Source organism: Nesoenas mayeri (genome assembly GCF_963082525.1).
Source record: "Nesoenas mayeri genome assembly, chromosome: Z".
NCBI classification, from domain to species: Eukaryota; Metazoa; Chordata; class Aves; order Columbiformes; family Columbidae; genus Nesoenas; species Nesoenas mayeri.
The window spans coordinates 77,846,560-77,867,085 of NC_137542.1; the positions used below are offsets into that span (position 1 = coordinate 77,846,560).

Sequence of the window (20,526 nt, forward strand, 5' to 3'; positions counted from 1 at the left end):
GTAATGGTTTGTTTCAGACGGCAGCTGTTTGGCAACGGCAGACTCCAAACCTCTATCCCACGCGAGGACTGGTGCACGCACCGCTGTCCTGTGCCACGGGGTTAACTGTGGATCCAAGGAAGCCTGCATGGACAGCAAGGACAATCCCACAAGTTGCCCATCTTTAAGCAGATGACATCACTTTGTGAGGACCTTAGAGATGCCAGCTAATGTGGGGGGTGGGGTGTGCAGAAGACAGATACATCCAATCATGAATGGCTTTGTCTTGTATTAAAAGACATGTAAGTGGAAGAAAAAAATACAAGAATAGGATTATAGTGGGATTACAATATGCAAAGGTCTGGGAAAGAAAACCATTTTTCTACAGCAGCCAGAGTAACACTACTGTGCAAAACTTGTGCTAAGTGGCTTCTTAAATATACTGATATTCATGTAGCAGCTTAACCCACAGGGCCACAGACACACAGAAAGGCAGATGTTCTCCTCAGTGTGTGGTGCACTTGAACGTACAAGACACGCGCAGATACCAATACACAGAAGGGCTGTAAGATAACCCAGGCTGATGGCTTAGCTTGCCTTCAAAACCTTGCCCTGCCCTTAAATCTCAGGTACCCAGAGCACAGAATCAGCCGCTTGCTTTGTTGTTGGCATCTGCATCAGGATGACTTCAGAATAGTGTCATGAGGCAAAGCTCTGAAGCTGGTGCCTATCATCAGCACGTATCTTCGAGAGGAGTTTTCGCGAGACGGGACAGTTCAACTCCGCGCTCTGAAGAAATGAAGTCTCTAGGTTCTCTTGCTTTCTTGGGCGCTGTTTTCTTTATAGTCGATGAGTTTGATAGATTTTTGCTTTTCATGGATGTTGTTTTCCTCTGTTTTTGATGAGTGGTTCGCAGAGATTTCAGCCCCAGCATCTCACAGTACTTATTGCACTGGTGGAGGGCTCTGAACTGCTCAATGAAGGAAATCGAGCAATTGCCTTTAAAACCTTTGTATCTGTAGCAACAAAGAAAAGAAAAGCCAGATGGGATTTGAAGATTCATTTTCAGCACAGGGAGGCAGAGAATGACTGCTGACTCATAAGCAACTTGAAAACATTAAGCAAGTCTCTTCCATCCATGCATGCTGCATCTGCTTTTTAAAGGAGCAAGTTTTGGTCAAATTACCAGGGCAGAGAAGGGAGAAGAGAGAGCAGGATGCTCCTCTCCTTTTATCAGTAACCTTAGGAAGCGCATGTTCTATTCTATTCTCGTGGCTCCCTGGACATATAACATCCCCAGAGGTGAACTGTGAGTTATCACTGCACAAAACCAAACAAACAGGTTTAGCACTGAAGTTAACACGACATGCTCACTGCACAGCATTCCAGAGAACTTATTTCCTCATGAAGATTGCACAGTGCTAAGAACACACTGGCGCTCTGAGAAGGTCAAACTCCTCTTGACAGATAATCATTGCAACATAGTTTGCCAAATTTTCTTAGAAAGAATGGTACCAGTGGTGAAAATATAACAAAATCCTTTGCAACAAAAGGGGACGATATCTGCCTCCATTTGTACCTGACTGTCCTATTTTGCATCTCCAGTGTTCCTCTACAGAGAAGAAGTCAAAAAGATGAAACCTCAGGCCGACTGCTTTCTTAGATTGGTAATTGCACCCTGGGAGGGAAAATACCTCTTTGGCAGATAATGCAAATCGGAAAGTTTCTCTAGTGTATCTAAAAGGCAATATTTATTGCTTATTCAGGCACGTACCAAAATGGTAACGCAGACTGGCAGGCCCCCTGACAGCCAAAAAGTCATCTATACGCTTTGCTGCTGCTTTTACACACTGTCACCATTGCCCACCCATGGAGGATGAATCCCGAGTGAGGGCAGACAATCTATTTCAGCCATGATGGTGAAGACTTTGCAGGCAATTGTAAGGTGAACAGCAGACCTTAATCTTCTAAGGAATTAAATTATTGCTGGTGGTTAACTTCAACAAGAAAAACTATTTGAGAGCTCAACTTTCTCGTCATAAGTATTTGGGAGTCCTTTTTGTCTAATCATACCTATCTTTTATTTTCTGATTCTTCTTTGAAGTCAGAGTTTTTAATGTTTCATACGTATCTCAACGAAATAAAGCTCCAGATGTATTCTGCTATCATTTGCCAGTGAAGCTGTTCACAGCAGACACGGCTCCTGTCCCGGCTGAAGAGCAGCCAGCCTGCCCCGCTCTGCAGAAACCGCTCAGCCGGCTTGCTGTACGCAGCCACAGAACCACAGGGCCTTCCCAACTCTCTTTTCCTCTCCAAGTAACTTCTGTGCTCGTTTACCCAAAGGAAGCTTAAGAGCAGTGCCATTGTTACTTCAGGACTTACACCCTGGAGCTCAGCAAGAGAATGAACTGTTCTCTCTCTCCTTTGGAGAAATAATGGACTTGAGGCTTCAGACATGAGCATCTCTAATAGAGCCAGCAGGTGTGTGCTCCAGACACACCAGCAGGACATTCAGTTCCACGGGCAAACTGTGCTCAGTGAAAAAACCTCTTTACATCAAGCACTGATCCTGACTCCAGAAACTAGTCAGAGCAGAGCAATGAACTGCCAGCAAAGAGCAACAACTTAGACCAAACTATTCTGATTAACCTATCATGAACATCCAATTCACCGCTGTGTCCTTGCAGTGAGTGCCCATGGCACCACAGCGCTGTGCCCGCGCTGCGGGTCCTCTGCTCGGCTGCGCGCCGCCCGCGCGTGTGCCCTGCAGCAACGACACGGAACCCGTGGGGCTCCCACTGCACCGAAAGCTGGCTCTTTCCACCTGTGGCCGTGCGCTCTTTTTCTTTCTCTCGTTTTCTTAGTCCTTTCTCCTACACAGCCATTTTGTTGCAGCTAAAGAAAATTTCTTCCTGTGTTTTTCTCATGCTATAAAATTCTGATAATATTAATTTCTTTGTGGAAATAATGTTGGAAAGAAAAAGGTGAGTTAAAAAAGGTCCATTTTTATAATGAAGTAAATAAAAGTCTGTCTAAATGTCTCTCCTATCTGTATCTGGGTTTTGTCCCTTCCTGTGCGTCTTTGAAGGAACATCTGAACTAAGAGCAGAAGCAGCAGCATTTGCTCCGATGATACTACCAGTAAGAGACACTTTACATGAACGACTGAATGCTCTGCTAACTAACTTTAGCTTTAGAATTCAACAAATGCCAGAAACATTTGCAGCCAAAGAACATAAATATCTTGTGAACAAGAGACAGAACGTTTATATTAAAAACACGTGATCATTTTTATTTTAATAGCTCTGCTCCTAAGTCAAGCCATCCTCATTTCCCCTCTCCTAGAGCAACAGGTTTGCATTGATCCTGTGGGTACGGATGCGGCCCGAGCAGCAGCCCTTGTCCGCTCTGGAAGGCGAGAGGCACGACTGCGGCTTGCATGGCTCTGGGGTGTGCAGACAGCAGCACGGCTCCGACCGGGCCAAAGCGAAATTCACCTACAGACAGGAGACCAAAGCTTTGCTCCAGAGCTCTCCCAGCTCCTGGTGCTTGTCCGTCACGGCTCCCAGAGCCCCGTGTGCCTCCACACGGCACGTGCTCTGGACAGACCTGACGGCCACGGCCCCGCTGCCACTCGCAGCACGGGTGAGCTGTGCTGTGTGCACCTGGGAACGTGCCGCGAGCGCGTGGCTCCCAGACTGTGCAGCCTGTATTGACATCACACGCCTTGTGTTCAACAACACCAAACTATTGACCGTTTCAAGCCTGGAAGAACAGGAATCTGTTCTTTTGCACAGCATGCGCTATTAATTCACTGACTAGACTGATAAATAAAACCCGGACAGAATTCCATCTCCCAAACTTGACAGCTGGGGATTGGCTCGAGCCAAATCTTCCTTAAATCTGAAGGGGGAAGGTTGGATTTGTCCCCAGTGCCTCTTGTTGCCATGCTGAGTAAAACTAGATTTGTCAGACAGACATTCAGATGCACCTTTGGCAAACAGCACTCCTGCTAATCAGCGTGGGCACGGGTCACTGTGCTCCTCGGTCCTTCGCTTTTGTGTTTACTGTTCTTGGATAAATACTTGAGCACTTGTGCACAGCTTCTAAACTGGCCGGGTTGTTTTGTTTGGCTTCAGCAAATGATCTACTGAGCAGCTTATCGGAGGACTGCTCGCCTGACTCTGGTGCACCCCAGTGGCTACACCGAGAGTATTTTCCAGGCTTTCTGGTTTCTAGTTGGGCTTCGCCCTCTACCGACAGAAACTGGTTTGCAGCTGCTTCAGTGCATTGAATAATGACCCTTCGCTTTGCCTTCCTTTGGTTTCCAATTCACTGGTAAATCAGACACAGAAAGGATAAAAGATCAGAATTAAAGAGTGCTAATTGTTGGAAATATGAATTTCTCCACAGCCTCTACAGGACAGGAGGGAAAGAGGAAGGCAAAGGATACAGAAATGCTTATCCAGAAATGGTTGTTCAGACTTGGAATACAAGTCTGAACCCAAAAAAAGGGAATGAGCAATGCTGAATAGAGGTACAGAATTTTAATAGATGCTGTTTATTGTGCTTGGTTTACAAGAAACACTGGGGGATACAGAATGCCATGAATAATTCATGACAAATTCATCAATTAGAGTTGTACTACTATATGAGATGATGTGAAAGCTTGACTATACTACGAGCCTGGCCATGGTGGGGGAGATGGTGGTTGCTTTGATTGTTTGTTTTTTTCCCCTGATCACAAGTTTAGAGTGGAATTAGAATTGTATTTAATTTACATTCCAACCAGGAACAATAAGAATGTTCTCCCATTCATCACAGAAGCGTTTCCCAAGGATATTTTTCATTGGCTGTAGGGTGACAGCTCAGGCTGCGAAGACCCGGAGGCAGGGGCCTGTCTGGGGTCAGGGAGGTCATTACCTCTGCAAAGCCTCGTCGAGGAAAACTCCGTCAATGTCTGTATGCCACACAGATTTATACCACAAAATCAGCCTTGTATCTTCACTAATAATACAGCTAAAATCTTAACAGTATCATACTATGGTTTTTAGTCTCCTAAAGTCTCCCAAAAAAACGTGAAGTCATTCTAAAACTACCAGGAAACTGGCCTCTTTAAATATTACAAACAGATCTTTTGTTTTATCTCAGAATTACTGCTTTCGAGAGAGAAGGGAAAGAGACACCATCAGATCCCTTAATGCATTTCCTTTTTAATCAGGTAAGTGGCCTGTACAACACTGAACAGACACCTTCGCTCCACCCGTGCAGCTGACAAGAACACAGGCTCCATAAAAGCTCACAGCCACTGCCTGCTGTACGAAGGAAAACTGACTCATAGACTGCTAAACTGAGACTCTTCATAAAAGCTTGTGTCATAAATACACATATTCTAAAGCTCGGGCGCTTTTGCTGGCTGCAAGAGGGATTTCAGCTGTGCTCTCAGTTCCCCTCAGGCACGTCCTGCCCTGGCTGCCCAGCACGGCGGCAGCTCCCAGAGCACGAGGGCACCAGGAGGGTCACCGCGGCTCCCGGCAGCAGGAGCCGCCGGCAGGGCTGGATTTGCATTTGCTGGGGCAGGTGCTGGCTCCAGCAGCGCTGGCTCCAGCAGCGCTGGCTCCAGCAGCGCTGGCTCCAGCAGCGCTGGCTCCAGCAGCGCTGGCTCCAGCAGCGCTGGCTCCAGCAGCGCTGGCTCCAGCAGCGGGCAGGGTCCGGGGGATGTCCACAAGAGCACAAGCAGCAGGGCTGTCATTGTCCCCCAGGCTGGGGCCAGAGCTGGCCCTGCGCCTTCAGCCCCACCTTCCTCCAGCTGATGGACCACCACGTAAAGAGCCTATTTGCTTGCAAGTCACCAGAGACCTGGATTTCACTCACAAAATGCCCTTCAAATACACCTACTTTAAGGGAGGCATGAAGGAAAAGCAATGCCCAGTCTACAGTGTAGCCCCATCCTTTTAGAATAAAAGAAACGTGTTTCCCTTATAGGCAGGTTCCCATAATTATGAACAAAAGAAGTGAAAAAAGTCAGATGAGGATTGTTTTCTTCCAAAGTTAAAACAGGAATATATTTCCAGTGCGCCCTCCCCCAGCGTGTTTACACTGTGAAGAGATTGATGTGTAAAGCAAAACCATGCTGTTCAGAAATAATCTGTCACTCACCCTTTGGCCTGCGTTGCTATGCCAACATCAGTTAACTTCATTCCTACACCTACAAGGCATCAAGGAAAGAGAGCTTATGTTACCCTGGAATTCCCAGGAACACCTTCGGATTCAAAAGCAGCATATATAGAAGCATTAAATATTATTTATTGATTCACGGTTTTACTCATTTGTCACCATTTTTTCAAACATTTTAAGGTACCCCAATGCACAAGAGGATGTTTGTGCTCTGTATCACTAGCGATTCCTAGAAGTCAGTCTCACGCTGGTAGTTTACAGACAGCAAGGTGATAAACAGAGCAGAACTTGTTTCCTGTGCCAGACAGTTGGTGGGAAAGAGGGGCTACCCCTTGATGACTGCTTGTAGGAAACATACAGAATCTTCGCTTATGCACCTGTCCTGACATTTAATTATAGGGTCTGTGGTTTTGATGCTTTGCAAACTTGAGTACAATATCTACCAGTAAGAACTGGGTATTTGCTTTGCCAATCAAATAGCAATAGGTCACTCCACCTTAGTTTTACTTTTTGAGTGAGAGATCCAAAATATCTTTTCTCGCTCAGTATTTCCAAAAACTTGGGTATTTAACCTGTCCCTCTGTTGAGTTGTTTATAGGCAAAATCCAGCCCTGCAGTATGCAATTTTTTCTGTACAGGAAAATGAAGGTCCGAAGGCCATTTTCCTCCAGGAGCACTCTCAGAAATCTCAACTGGTATGCCTGAAAAAGACTCAAATGAAGATGACCAGAGGGGAGGGCTGCTCCTCTTCAACAGCAGCAGCTATACTGACCCTGGTGGCAGCAATCATTAGAGAGGCCCAGACACCATCTCTGCTGTTATGCTTCACTCAGGCTAGGATTCTGTTCTTTCTTCTCCCTTTAAATAATTTCAGGAGTTTTGCTGCTGATTTTCCTGCCCTCTCTTGTTAAAGAGATATTTGGGATATTTTCTAAGATTCCACCTTTCTTTGATTTTCTTTACCAAGAGCCTCTTTCCCCATTTCAAATAAACTTTCGCATATGCTGCCCAGCAATGCAGCAGCTGGGAGGAGTCGCGCCCTCAGAAGCTCAGGGCAGCATTTACTGAATGTGAGAAGGGTGTTCCTTCACCATTTTTCCTTTCTTGGTGAAACATGTTTCCTCAGACCTAGCCAGAACCTGAACGTGGATCATTCCACTGTTCAGAGACTGCAAGGAAAAGTGAAAGACTGGGCTGTTACTAACAACTGAAGTCTTTCATTCACAAGATATTTCATTAACCTCTGGGAGGTAAGACAATAAGCCAGGCTTGACTCATGCCGAGTGTCCCGATTTACTAAGGGGACTGTTAAAAATGTGAGATTTGTTTTTACCTTTCCAAACTGTCTTCTTGTAAGAACATAAACTGATTAGATAAAGATCATAATACTGCATAGGTTAATACGTGCTAGGCCCTGCTGCCACAGTAGGCAATTAATTAATGTCTTTCTGTGCCCCAGGGTGACACACAAATAAACACAGTGCACTTAGAAGAGGCTAGAAAATAAAGTGCCCTAACTCCCTCTCCCATCTCTTATTCTGATGAGCACAAGACTCCGTATAAAACGGGCACAAGGGCAGGGTACCGTCCACATCTGGAGGAGACTCTGCCCATTACAAGGTTGCTCAGCACTGCCAACAGGACACAGAAGGCCAAGAAAACATTGCTCAGAAATAACAGTCTGGACGTTCTGCAGCTGCTGGGATTGACTGAGTGGTCACCAGCCTGTATCATGGGAAACCATTTAACTGCCCCCACCCAGACAACTCACCTTGCAGGTCAGTGACCAGCAGACTCCCGCTGGTCCTCTCATACACCCAGTGCTGGAAGGTGCAGCACTTCTGGCCAGCCTCTGAGTCTCTTCTCAGGAAGTTTACTTCCTTGCCATCCCTGACAGAGTATTTCACAAAGTCCCCAACCAGCTCCTCCTCCACTGTCGCATAGGGGATGTTATTAGCAGGGCGATGAACAAGAAAAATAGGAATGATCCTAAAATCAAGGGATAAAAGCTCATCAAATCCAGAGTTCTGTCAATGAAAGAGGAAGAAACAGATAAAATGGCCAGTGATCTCAGAGAGTGAATGAACAGCTCCCAGGTCTAAACCAAGCCAGGAGACATCTGAATAAGACCTTGTGTCTTCTAAACGGAGATGGGGATTCAGCCTGCTGCCAAGCATGCAGGCCTTACCCCTCACGCAAGGCAGATGGAATTTCAACCATCGTTGCAAGTCCAACTCTGCACAGTAGCCTGACACTGGAACAGCAAATCCTTGCAAAAAAGATCTGTTACTAGCTCCTCAAGACACTACTTCCCAGCCTCGGAGGCAGAGGTGAACCTGGACCGAGCTACTGGTCTGACAAACACATTCAGGAAATGGAAAACTTCTGAAATGAAATAAACCAGCCTTGGGGAAAACCTGGAATCAGAGCTGGGTTTTCTGGCTTAAGCCTCTCTTTACAGAGAAAACTTGTGTAAGGAGTGACTTCATATCAGCTTCAGAATGCCCATGATTTCTCTCAATATTTCATTTCTAAGGGAAAGCTGGAAAGCTGAGTTATCCCCCACTGCTGTTACCAGATGATACCAGAGTATCACCCAGTGGTGTTACTTTACAAACACGAATTAATTCCTCTAAATTTATATAAAAATCATGCCTTTGTCTTCACTCCTTATCATCCTTCTCTAATGGGAATGGAATCTCTCACCACCTTGATACTCAGCATTATTTAGGTCGTGACTCCAGCTATAACACTGTTCTCAGGACTCCTCTTTCTTCTTCTTCAGTAATTACTTCTAGCTATCAGTGGGCAGCTATGGCCAGGATGACGTATCTACACATATGTGTGTATATATGCATATACATATATATCTATATATACTCACTCTGGTACTTCCCCAAAGCCTTCCAAGTGTTCAGCTTCAGCCGCGTACATCTTCGCATACTCTCTTGCAGTAGTCTGGACATAGCATTCCTGTATTACAAACAGATATGCCTATGGAATAATCCTCAAAACATTTAACAGATCATCTGTTTGAACGTTTGCAAGACAGCTTTTCCACACAATTCTCGCTTATAAGGGACAGGGAAGCTCACCTGCAGTGCGAGTCTGTAGTTCTTTTGCACTAGATCATCCCTGCTTTTGGTCCCGTAGGCGATGGCATTGTGCACTTTGAGCACGCAGGCATGGCCAGGAAGGAACATCGGCACGAGGCCCCGCAGCACTCTGCTGCGGAAAGCTCTCCGGTGCATGCCTTCACCAAAGTGAAGCTCTTCTGTAGCTATTGTGCCATGCAGGTTCCCACCAAAATAGCTGTCACTGATTAAATCTTCTCTGAACATGAGCTGCATGAACTCAATTTCTTCCGCACCTGAAACAAAACACCACTTTGTTCTGCACAACGTCCCTCTGCAGTCACGGGGAAAGGGGTGGACATGGGAGAACAAATGCATCTCTCCACAGAGTATTAAGGAAAATGCTCAATGGAAATAGAATACGTGGCCTAACTTGTGTCCATATGGGCCTGGGATCCTGCTCCTCTAAATGGAGCTTGTTGCCTCTGCCATCTAAAGCTGCCTGGAGAATGGTGGCAGTTCGGGTCCGTAAGGACAAAATACAGAGCGTAGCAAACAAAAAACAGGTGAAAATCACAAAAGCTGTTTTTAAAACTATTCAGGTGGTTTTAAACCGGAGCTTCAAATGAATGTGAAGTCAGTCAAGCTGGCTGAGAACTAAAGAGGCACGGAGAGAATAAGGAGATCCTGCCAACTCTGCTTTTTTGGGATTCCAAACACAGTAACAAAGCTAACGAGCATCTGTGTATGTAGATATGAATTTAGAAGTAGAACACAGTGCCGTGCCCCACTGTGCCCAGAACACGTTCTTGTGAAGCGAGCCTGTCTCTTCAGAAAAGCCAGAAGTAGCCGGTGTAACCACAGCCTGCTTTAGCTTCCAGCTTGGAGTGTTTTCAAGGGTGGTGCCCATGCGTTTGTAGAGGCACTCGGCTGAAAGGGGCCTCATGCCCTACCAACGTGACCGTGCCGGAAACGTGCCCTTCCCAGTACCGACCACCTTCACCGCACCAGCTCCGTGCTGCACACTGCCATATTAAAGTGTTCCTTTTCAACCTGGCAAGCACTAGCTTAAAAATAGGTTCATTAGCAAAGGTAGAAAAAAGCGCAAGATTTTGATTTCATAAGTCACTTTGAACAATAACCACATTTCTCTAAATGCCCATGCCAGTTTCAATCGAGAAGTAAACCCACGAATTGTAGTGATCTTTAAATTCAGGAGAAATTGGTACAACAATATGTCTCATCCCCCCACCTGTGGATTTTGAAGGTACCGGTGGCATAAGAATGTGTGCCTACATTTGTTACAGCTGCAATCCAGCAGGATTATGGATTTCACCCTTATAAATGGTGACTGGAATATAAATGGGAAAGGAAAAAAAAAGCGAGATTAAAAAGTGGTTAAGGTTAAACACTGAGAGAAACGAAAACACCCTAACCACTTCAGGTTGCTCTAATCGTAGCATTTCAAGGACCATCAGTGGAAAAGATACATAAGAGCACAAAAGGTGTACGCTCCGGACAAATGAAGTCCTCGCTCCCTTCATGGTCATCTCCGGGTTAGGTTCAGAACACTAATGACTCTGTTCGGAGCACAGAGGAAACAGCGCTCATCCCCAGCTGGACTTAGAAGGTTCCTTAACTCCACCTAAAACACTTTGTTGATCACAAGTGATACAGTGCTGATACATGAAAACTCTTGTCTTTATTTGAACAAGGAACTAAATGTTTCATTTCATTCTTCTAGAAAAAGAAAGAAAAACCAGTTGCCTAAGTGAAGTACTCAATTAGTACAGAGTGTTCAAAAATGCTAAACCAATTTGCAGTGCACTATCTATCTTTAGCTGCAGCACAGCAAGGCATATGCCGAGTGTGATTAAACACATGCTAACATATAGGGAAAGCATTCCAAATCTTCATGCTGCCTTTCTCTTGGAGTGAAGTTACACAGCAGGTGACTTGCAAAGACCATGTGTTTAAACACCCTGGCAAGTTTTTCTGCCAAAAGAGGGCTCTGCGTGTGGGTGCATCGCTCTCTCACCCTTTTCCGGCTGGGCAGCGCTGGTGCACCGAGCTAACGAGAAGTCACACGGTCAAGTCAGGCCAGGAATTTGTCATGGCGTGTGCGCCATAGCCCTGCACAAACCATTCCATCCTACGTGAAGGTGATTCACCCACAAAACCCCCACGAATTGAGGTGAATTTCAACTTGCATGGTACAGAAGAGGTGAGTGTGAAAAGGGAAAGACAGTTAACGAAAACCACAATACTGAATCGGTGGATTCCCATAGTTTCCCACAGGGTAACTATCAAAACATCTCCATCTGGTTATACTTTTCCATCCTTTGTTCTGTTCGGAAATTCGAATGAACAAAAGTTTAGAGCACACGTTCAAATAGATGTGTGTACATACCTTCACAATTCTGAAAACTCGAGAGATGTTCCAATACTACAAGGAAACAAAGAAACAGATTTTTTACTCAAAAAATGAATAAAAACTGCCATTATCATTAATCAAAATTATAAACTGGGATTTACCTTCAGAAGTCAGATTAAACTCAGCAGTCACCTTTCCATACACGTTATTCAAGCAGCAGTAATACATTCCCTGGTCTTTGTCAGTGGCTTTAGCTATTGCCAAAGAGACGGGAGAGTCATCCTGGGCACTGGAACAGAATATGTTGATTTTCCACATTAACACTTTTAAAAGATCTTCCCCAATTATATCTCTTCCTCCTTTCCCTGGAATTTCCACCCCTCACCACAAAGACTGCTTCAAATCTGACGCACATAGACAAAATACTTTATTTCACCCTACTTAGAAGCATTCAGCCTATTATGTGTTTCACAATAGATGATCCTTCTACATTCTGAGAGGAAAGTACCTCAGTCAAATCCCCAAATAATTAAATCACATCAAAGGCATTCTAATATTCCTACCAATAGCATGGCCAAAATATGAAGTATGACCATATAAAGCCCCAAATGCGGTACGCTGTTCCTCAGTCTTGACTCCTCACCCAACTTTCTCTGCTCCTTTGGTTTTTCCAAGCTCTCTGATGTCTGTGTATGCAACCTCACGGATGGACCCAGAGCAGACACTACCACTGGGGGGCAATGCCACGTGAACGCAGCTCCAGCAGCAGCCGCACTCGAGCAGGGCCACGCCTGACTGAAAAGTCCCTGCTTAAGTTGATGTTTTGCACCTATCATACTAATCCCCTTAACAGGTACAAGAGTGAATCACTGGTGTATTTCCCCAAAAGCTACTTGGAAACTACCAGTTCTTCAGAAACATTCACTCACCTTCTCTGCACGCGAGACAGTAACTTGGAGTCTTTAGTCCATGTAATGGTTGAATCACCATGAATGTCACCAAATTGACAGCATAGTTTAATGTTTCCAGAGCAGTCAGGGAACAAATCTGCTTGGATTTTCTTCAGCAGCTTGGGAGCTTGAAACAGAAGAGCCACATGTTAGGATTAGAAGAGGTTGCCTTGAAAACACAGCTGGAGGGAGGAACCCACACGTAGTGCTTAGATATTCGCACTTAATAACGTCAGCAGCCTTTGCTTCCCTCTTCAGTTTCAAAGGATTCATTTCCCACCTCTAAAGAAAGTCCCTACTTTTCCAGCCATAGGGAATCAACATATACGCAGGGAAAGGTTTTGGCCTCGTGACGCATCCCTGCGCTTAAGTGAGACAAGCCGCCAGACGCAAGGGATGTAAACACAAGACGTGCTGTTCCCTGCTGCGTTCACTCTGAGCTGCCGCACTGTGCGCGGGCTGGCCAGGCACACCTGCCCCGCGAATCCCGCTCCGGCCGCCCAGCCCTCTCCACCTCATGGCGAAGGAATGCCGGACCCAGCCCCAAGGGTCAGGCACCTGCAATTCATGGCTATGCTTAACTTGTAGTCACTTAAGTCCTTAGGCCTGAGAATCCTGCTGAATCAGGACTAAAACAATGCAGACAGTATGTGACAGAACCCTAAAACAGAACTCATGGCCCCAGATTCCCTGCCCTAACCACAAAGCAAACCCTCCTGCAGCTGAAAATAATATGAAAGAGACAGGGTATTTACCAGACTAACCATACCAACCTCCCCAGCACTCCACACCATACTCTAAAGCACAAACAATCGCTTCACAGTCTAGACTGAAGCACATCAGAAGCAGCTTAAGAAAATTCAGTCTTGTCTGACACAAGCCTGAATGTCAAAATCTTTTCCAAGCATGGCCTCAGGTATATGGGAAAGGCTCGGGCGCTTCTCGGTAAGTGTGGTTCGCTCGCTCTGCTGGGGGGGAAGGTGTCTCTCCTCCCACGCAGGTGGTTCTCTGGCAGGGGACACATCTTCAAACACAGAAAAGTTTGGGGCTTTTTAAAATGCGATTGGAAAAGCAGAACTCTCACCAGACCGCACTGCAATTAGAATCTCTGAAGAGACTCACAGCGGTATAGCTTACTTTTAGTCACTGTTCAGTCTTGCTCTAATAAATTATTTTATGATGTGAACATGAAAAGTAACGTTGAAAGGTAAAAATAAGACCTTGGTCCTTGCAAAGTATCCATAGAAACCACAAATATCTCATCTGTCTAGCTGTTGCTACTCCTGTCTGTATTTTGCTTTACCTGACAACAACATCTCGGGACTCTGACAAGCAACCTGAATCTCACTGCAATTCTATGTTTTCTAGGTCAGTTTAATATGCTAATTTCATCAGTGTTATTTATGACCAATGGCGGTGCAAAGGAAAACAGAAACAGCCACAATCATCAGAGAGGGCCACAAAACATTATGTTTATCAGTGGCACACTACTAATAACAATAGTATTTTCCTAGTAATAAAACCATTTGGTAACCAAGAGAAGGTAATTGCATGTGGAAGTCACAGTGCAGAAGCGTAACTGGGAACACAGCCCTGTGAGAACATTAACAACATGCAGGCAGTGGGCTTGCAGTTGCTCTATGGCGCGTAGTTACGTGGCACCATGCTATACAACCCTGAAAAGTTACCCAAAGAGACAAATGAAAAAGTCACTATTTCAAATAGGTTTAAAAAATCATAATGTGTTTGCCAGCTAGGAAAAGGATCTTAGGGAGGCTTCAGCTCTGTGGCACGGGCACAGCACTGGTTACTGAGTTCAGAGAAATGTAAATTAAAATCTGCGAGGGCAGGACACCTCCAGCTGACACGATTTAGACTAAAGGAGGCTTGCAACGTGTTTAATGAACTTGAATTTCGTCCTGTAGCCAGAACAATGGGAAATGACAGAAACGAAAATCAGTTTTCTCTTACCTTTGCTATCCTTTTTCAAAATGAGTTTCCTTTGCTCTTTTCTGTCTTCTTTATGAATCATGCCTGCCTCACTCTTCACAGACGTTTTAACACTGCCAAGATCCTCGCTGACACTTCCCCTCTCCTCCAGTCGGGGCTTTTTTGACAGTGTTGCTGGTGGCAATTTCTTCTTAGCTCCAGCAGCTGAATGCCCACTCTTCCCTGTGCCTGCTTTACATTTGACGGGCTCGGGCCCAGCAGCAGTGGGCAATATCTGGTAGGATTTTGACCCTTCTGGATTGCTCAGCCTTTCCGCAGTGACTGGGAATGGATGACACGTGGTCAGTGCCAAGGAGAATGGCTGAGTTCTGCTGCAGGGTGGTTGCTCTTGGAAATACTGGTTGTTCCCTGGATCAACTGGGGGCAAATTAACTAAGCCACTCACTACGCTCTCTGGTGTCATGACTTCATCTTTATCATGCTCAGGAGACTTAATTGAATTAACAACTTCAGTTAGCTTGTTGGAAGAGATCACGTCAGGACAGGACTGCTCAGTGCCAATGTTCACTGTATCCACGGCTCTCTGAGCCTTGGAGCTAACTGAAGTGTGCAAAGAAGACTTCGTTTCATCTTCATCTGGTTTATGTTCAATCTCTTGCTTATTTGCACACAATACTGCTTCCCCTTCGTTTTCTTCAGGTACCCTACGGAACTGATCCTGCAATGCTTTGCAGAACGGTTCCAGCGTACCCAAATTTTCATCTCCTCTGACTGCAGTTTGTGTGGGTTCAGCTTTTGCTTGAGCTCCCGCGCCAGGACAGCCCACTGCGGATCCAGCGGTAAGCAGGCCCTCTGCCTGCCTCACAGGGGTGAGGGACGGCCTTGCTTCTCTCACAGGCAGCTGCTGGATACCTAACTGATCACCGGTATCTCCATCATCCTTGTCTGCTATGCTCTGGTACTCACTTGGAGCCTCTCCAGGCAGTGGGGGACTAACTGATGTTACACTTCCAGATGCGTAGGTGTGATTTTTTGAAGAATCTTTTCCTAACTCTTCGTCAGACTTGAAGGTGCTGTCCACAAGAATTACACGTTGTTCTGATGTATTCTGAGGGGAAACCACAGTCTGCCTCTCTGAAACATGACTAACTCCCGAGTCACAGGAAGTTTCAGCCCTCCGTTCATCACCTTGGCAGATCTCTCTCTGTTCTTCTCCTGTTTTACATGGTTCACGTCTAGGCACTTCTACATAAAAATCTCGTAAAAATGGATCCCCAGAAAGGGGAGTGAATGCCACTTCTTCGTTCCCTATTTCTGTCAGTTGGTCTGTATTATGGGGTAGATTGTTACACGGTTTGGTTTCAGGAGTCTTCATTACATGAGCCAATTCTGTTACGTAACCATATTTCTGTGTATTAGAAACAACTTGAAAATCTTGACAGTCACTACTTTTTGAAAGATGACAGCTGTCAGAATTAGTGTCATTTTGTGCATTCAAGCCTGAGCGATTTCCTTTTTCTTGTAAATTCTCTTCATAACTTTTATATATGGTGTTAACAGAAGAGTGTTCTTCATGTGTAAACTGATTCGTATTTTCATTGGGGAAAATGTATTTCTCTTCCGGGCAATCAGCTGGTTCTTTTCTTGCAGGATAACAGTCTCTAAAGGGACACCCTTGACCAGCCACAGACTCATTTATCAAGGATTTGTTGTGCTCAGGATGAAGTAATTGTCCGATTGTCCCGTGCGACTTATCTGACATGTAAGCTGGGTTTTCTTTGTCACATGCTAAATTACCACTCTGAGCATTTTTTAACCTCTGAGGAGAACCTGCACCGCGTGTTTGGGAAGCATTACCAATGGGAAGCTTTCCTTCCCGAGCAACAGCCATTTGAACGGATCCATTACCGTCAGTTAACATTTGCTTTGGCTTCTGCTCCAAGAACTCCCCTGTATTTAAGATGATACTATTTGCTGAAACACAAATGGATGGTGTTTCCGTTTCATTTCCAGTGCTAGAATCTAGACGTACACCATCTGTTTCTACCACTTGTGTAAGACAAATGTTTCCTATGGATGCACCGTCACATGCTCCATCTGTTTTAAGTAGGATATTACACACACTGCAGTCTTCCTTCTCTGTTCTTGGTCTGCTCGCTGGTTGTGTAATAGGTTCCTGCATTTCTGTCAAATTTGTTGGCAAAGGATGATCAGAAGAGGTCTCCTGTACAAGGTTCAGTTCTGTGACTTGGATATCTGGTGGCCTAATTTCTAAACTGGTGATCCCCTGGTTTTCAAATGGGATTTGATAGCCTGAGTCATCTTCATGAAGAAGTTTCCACATCTTGTCATGCACTGCAGATATATCAGCATCTCCTTTGCACTCAGGGCTTTCGGATTCCAGGACTGACTTGGGATCAGCTTCAAGCAGAGATTCACCACATGACGGATGGCAGAGAAAATCTCTGTCATTGCTATGGTGCAAGTTAAAACTATAGCTGTGCTCTCCCTCCGTTGGCTCATCACACAGCTTTGCAGAGGAGAGAACAGCACATAAACATTCTTGTTTATCAGGAACAGCGTCTGTATCCCATAAAGAAAAAGATGAAATGTCATTCTTTGATTTGTTGCCATTAACAATAATATTATTTCCTTGCTCACAGACGACCTGTTGGTGACAACTTTCTCTGTTATCACAGGGAACATGGTGTTGAGAATAAGTCTGCAGATTTGCATTTTTATCTCGTAATGTCTTTTCAGCACAGAGCATTTCCAAAGCTGGATGGATGGTTCCTGCACTCGCACAAGTCATGAAGATGCCTTCCTTTTCTTTTTCGGGCTCCATACATAGTCTCTCATGACTCTGGGTAAAGACTTTAAGATTAGCCCCTTGATCCTACAAAGAAAAAAAGAAGAGAAATGTAATCAAAAATTAAAATTGCTGCTTGACACAGGCTTGAACTAGAGTCCTGGCTTGAAATGCACCTAATTTCATTTAAAATATTTGTCAGCAGTCAGAGTCGCATTCTCCAGGATTTTCTCTAGTCCTCTTCAGCACTAAATCAGTTCCATGGAAGTGGTGAGCATGTTTCACCCATAGCAAATCACAGATGAAAAAGCCTACAATTTTTTACTAGATGAAAATGCATTGTTTCCTAAACAAATTATGCTTTTGGTTACCATTACACAGAATCCCAGAATGTCAGGGATTGAAAAGAACCTGGAAAGCTCATCCAGTGCAATCCCCCCATGGAGCAGGAACACCCAGATGAGGTTACACAGGAAGGTGTCCAGGTGGGTTGGAATGTCTGCAGACAAGGAGACTCCACAACCCCCTGGGCAGCCTGGGCCAGGCTCTGACACCCTCATTGGGAAGGAGTTTTTTCTCAAATTTAAGTGGAACCTCCTGTGTTCCAGTTTGTACCCATTACCCCTTGTCTATCACTGGTTGTCACCCAGAAGAGCCTGGCTCCGTCCTCCTGACACTCCCCCTTTAGATATCTGTAAACATTAATGAGTCCCCCCTCAGTGTCCTCTTGTCCAGCTCCAGAGCCCCAGCTCCCTCAGCCTTTCCTCACACGGGAGATGCTCCACTCCCTGCAGCATCTTGGTGGCTGCGCTGGACTCTCTCCAGCAGTTCCCTGTCCTGCTGGAACTGAAGGGCCACAACTGGACACAAGATTCCAGGTGTGGTCTCCCCAGGGCAGAGCAGAGGGGCAGGAGAACCTCTCTGACCTACTGACCACCCCCTTCTAACCCACCCCAGGTCCCATTGGCTTCCTGGCCACAAGGGCCCAGTGCTGGCTCATGGTCACCCTGCTGTCCCCAGGACCCCCAGGTCCCTTTCCCCTACACTGCTCTCCAACAGGTTGTTTCCCAACTTATCCTGGAACCTGGGGCTGTTCCTGCCCAGATTTAAGACTCTACACTTGCCCTTGTTATATTTCTTTAAAGTTTTCCCTGCCCAACTCTCCAGCCTGTCCAGGTCTCTGGATGGCAGCACAGCCTCTGGCGTGTGAGCCATTCCTGTGCCAGAACAACCTGTAAAAGCAGAGAGGAATTTAGCAGTCAATCTTCAAAAAAAAAAGAATTACTTTCAGATAGCCATTAAGAGGATATCACAACATGGATTAGTTTATACATTTGACCATGTATCTTTCTAGTGGTTTTCTGAAGCTTTGTACCTACTCCCAGTAGAAATGAAGAAATGCTCAAAATCATCAGACTGAGTTTAAAAAACACCAATATTTGTACACATTTTTCATTTTTTTAGCTTTTATCCAGCCACAAACTCAACTTCATAACTGCTTTGGTTTTTTTTTTCCCCTTCTGAGTCCCAGTTCTACCCACTGTTATTTGTTAACGTGTAGTGGTGTGCTGGACAGCTGACCTTAACAACCATGATACATAATGAGTGAGTCCTCTGGGTTACAGCAGAGCTGTAAAAGTGCAACGAGTGCTGGCAGACACATAACTCAGAGAAGCCATTCTGAAAAGAAGCAAGTGGTGTTACTTAACGAAGGACATGTGAAGAAGGATTTCCCACGAGTTGCTGTGCGCACCGGTAGAGGAAGAGGCTGCTCAGATACTATATTCTTAGTTTCCACAAGTCCACGGTAAAAGCATTACCGGCTGTAGTAAATATTGCTTTGCTGCAAAAGCCACCCACTTCAGCTGCAATTCCTTTCACCCTCTCTGTTCTCTGTTCAGCTTGAGTGGGATGTAGAGCTGACTATATGCTGTGGACAATGGGGAAGGAAGAGATACAGAAAATTTGTCAATGACTTTAACTGCGGTTCCCGCCTCAAGCAGCACGTAGCTGCCACACTCCTTCAAACCTCCTTGGCCAGTGCGCACCAGAAGCCCTGAGCCCCACCATGGCTGCCCCTCTGGCTTCAGGCCGCACTCCCTGCTCAGGGCTGCCCTGCAGGAGATGCCAGTCTCCGGTCTGGGGGTCCAGGTGCGCACCTTCTCTAGAGGCAAGGGGGGTGAGCCTGCACGTGCCTCTACGCTCAGTTTCCCTGCTCTTCTCTGTTGGTTCTGAGAGCTTGGTCTGAGCTTAGCACTCCTGCTGGCACTTCCACTTCGTCCTCACACCTCTGTAAACCAGTTTCTTTTTCTATTCCGTACGACGTCAGCAGCCTCAATCACAGCTTTTACTAAAACCTGTGTAATTCTTGCTACGTATTCTAGACACATGATCAGTTAGTCTCTACCTGCTGTTGGTATGAAAGTGGAGTTCAGAGGGAAGCTCAGGTAACCCCTCCACCAGTCACTGTCCGGGCCATCTCCAGAGAGGTCAAATGACATCAGATACTACGGAGACTGGGGCTGTTCAAAACCCTGAACAAAATACAATTAATACCACACCTCCTGGCTTTAATTCATTAAGTACTTGATTCTTAAGGAGAGTTTTCAGTGTATGACACATGGGAATATAGCACCTGAGCAAGCTGTGCCAGAGGAGCCACTGCATCTCAACAGGTGATCGGCACATACCTCACATACAGACAACTCAAAAAAACATGAATCTGAGCAGGAAATAAAACAAAATTAGATTTGGAAAAAAGTAATGCACTCGGGAACACAATACATACATGCCGAGGTCTAAGTCATCAGGTAAACTACACTGCTGACCAAGGCACACAGATAACGGAGGGAAAAAATGAAATAGAGCAAGTAATGATAAGGTCAATGGAAGCTGTGGTATGATACACGAGCAGAGCTACAATTTCATCTCTTTATATCCAACATGTCACAAAAACAATGTTCAGAGACATTCAAAGAATATATGATATAGTTCCGGGCAAAATATTTTGACAGAATGAAGATTAAACAGAAACAACAGTGCAAGTGCTTTGATTTGGAATTAAGGCAAAATTTAAAAAACATACTTATGCTCTGCAGAAACTCTATGTTGTTAGCTAGAGCCAATACTGATACTGGTACTATCTTTACTGGTACTATCAGTATTTCTTGATAACAAAACTGCCAGGCACATCATAATTATCTCCTAAACAAA

The 20,526-nt window shown here is 45.3% G+C and overlaps 1 protein-coding gene across 1 annotated transcript in view; it reads right to left on the reverse strand.

The window, feature by feature from the left end:
• Nucleotides 1–712: 712 nt before the first annotated feature.
• The window catches only part of ALPK2 (alpha kinase 2), a gene marked incomplete at both ends in the record, with an annotated part of 34,395 nt that continues 14,581 nt past the window's right edge, over nt 713–20,526 (reverse strand). Inside the window, 9 exons of the mRNA XM_080362568.1 lie at nt 713–995; nt 6,139–6,187; nt 7,928–8,145; nt 9,041–9,129; nt 9,252–9,526; nt 11,641–11,676; nt 11,766–11,893; nt 12,534–12,681; nt 14,526–17,400. Of these exons, the coding sequence (XP_080218694.1) occupies nt 713–995; nt 6,139–6,187; nt 7,928–8,145; nt 9,041–9,129; nt 9,252–9,526; nt 11,641–11,676; nt 11,766–11,893; nt 12,534–12,681; nt 14,526–17,400 (4,101 nt within the window). The remainder of the gene's footprint in view (nt 996–6,138; nt 6,188–7,927; nt 8,146–9,040; nt 9,130–9,251; nt 9,527–11,640; nt 11,677–11,765; nt 11,894–12,533; nt 12,682–14,525; nt 17,401–20,526) is intronic.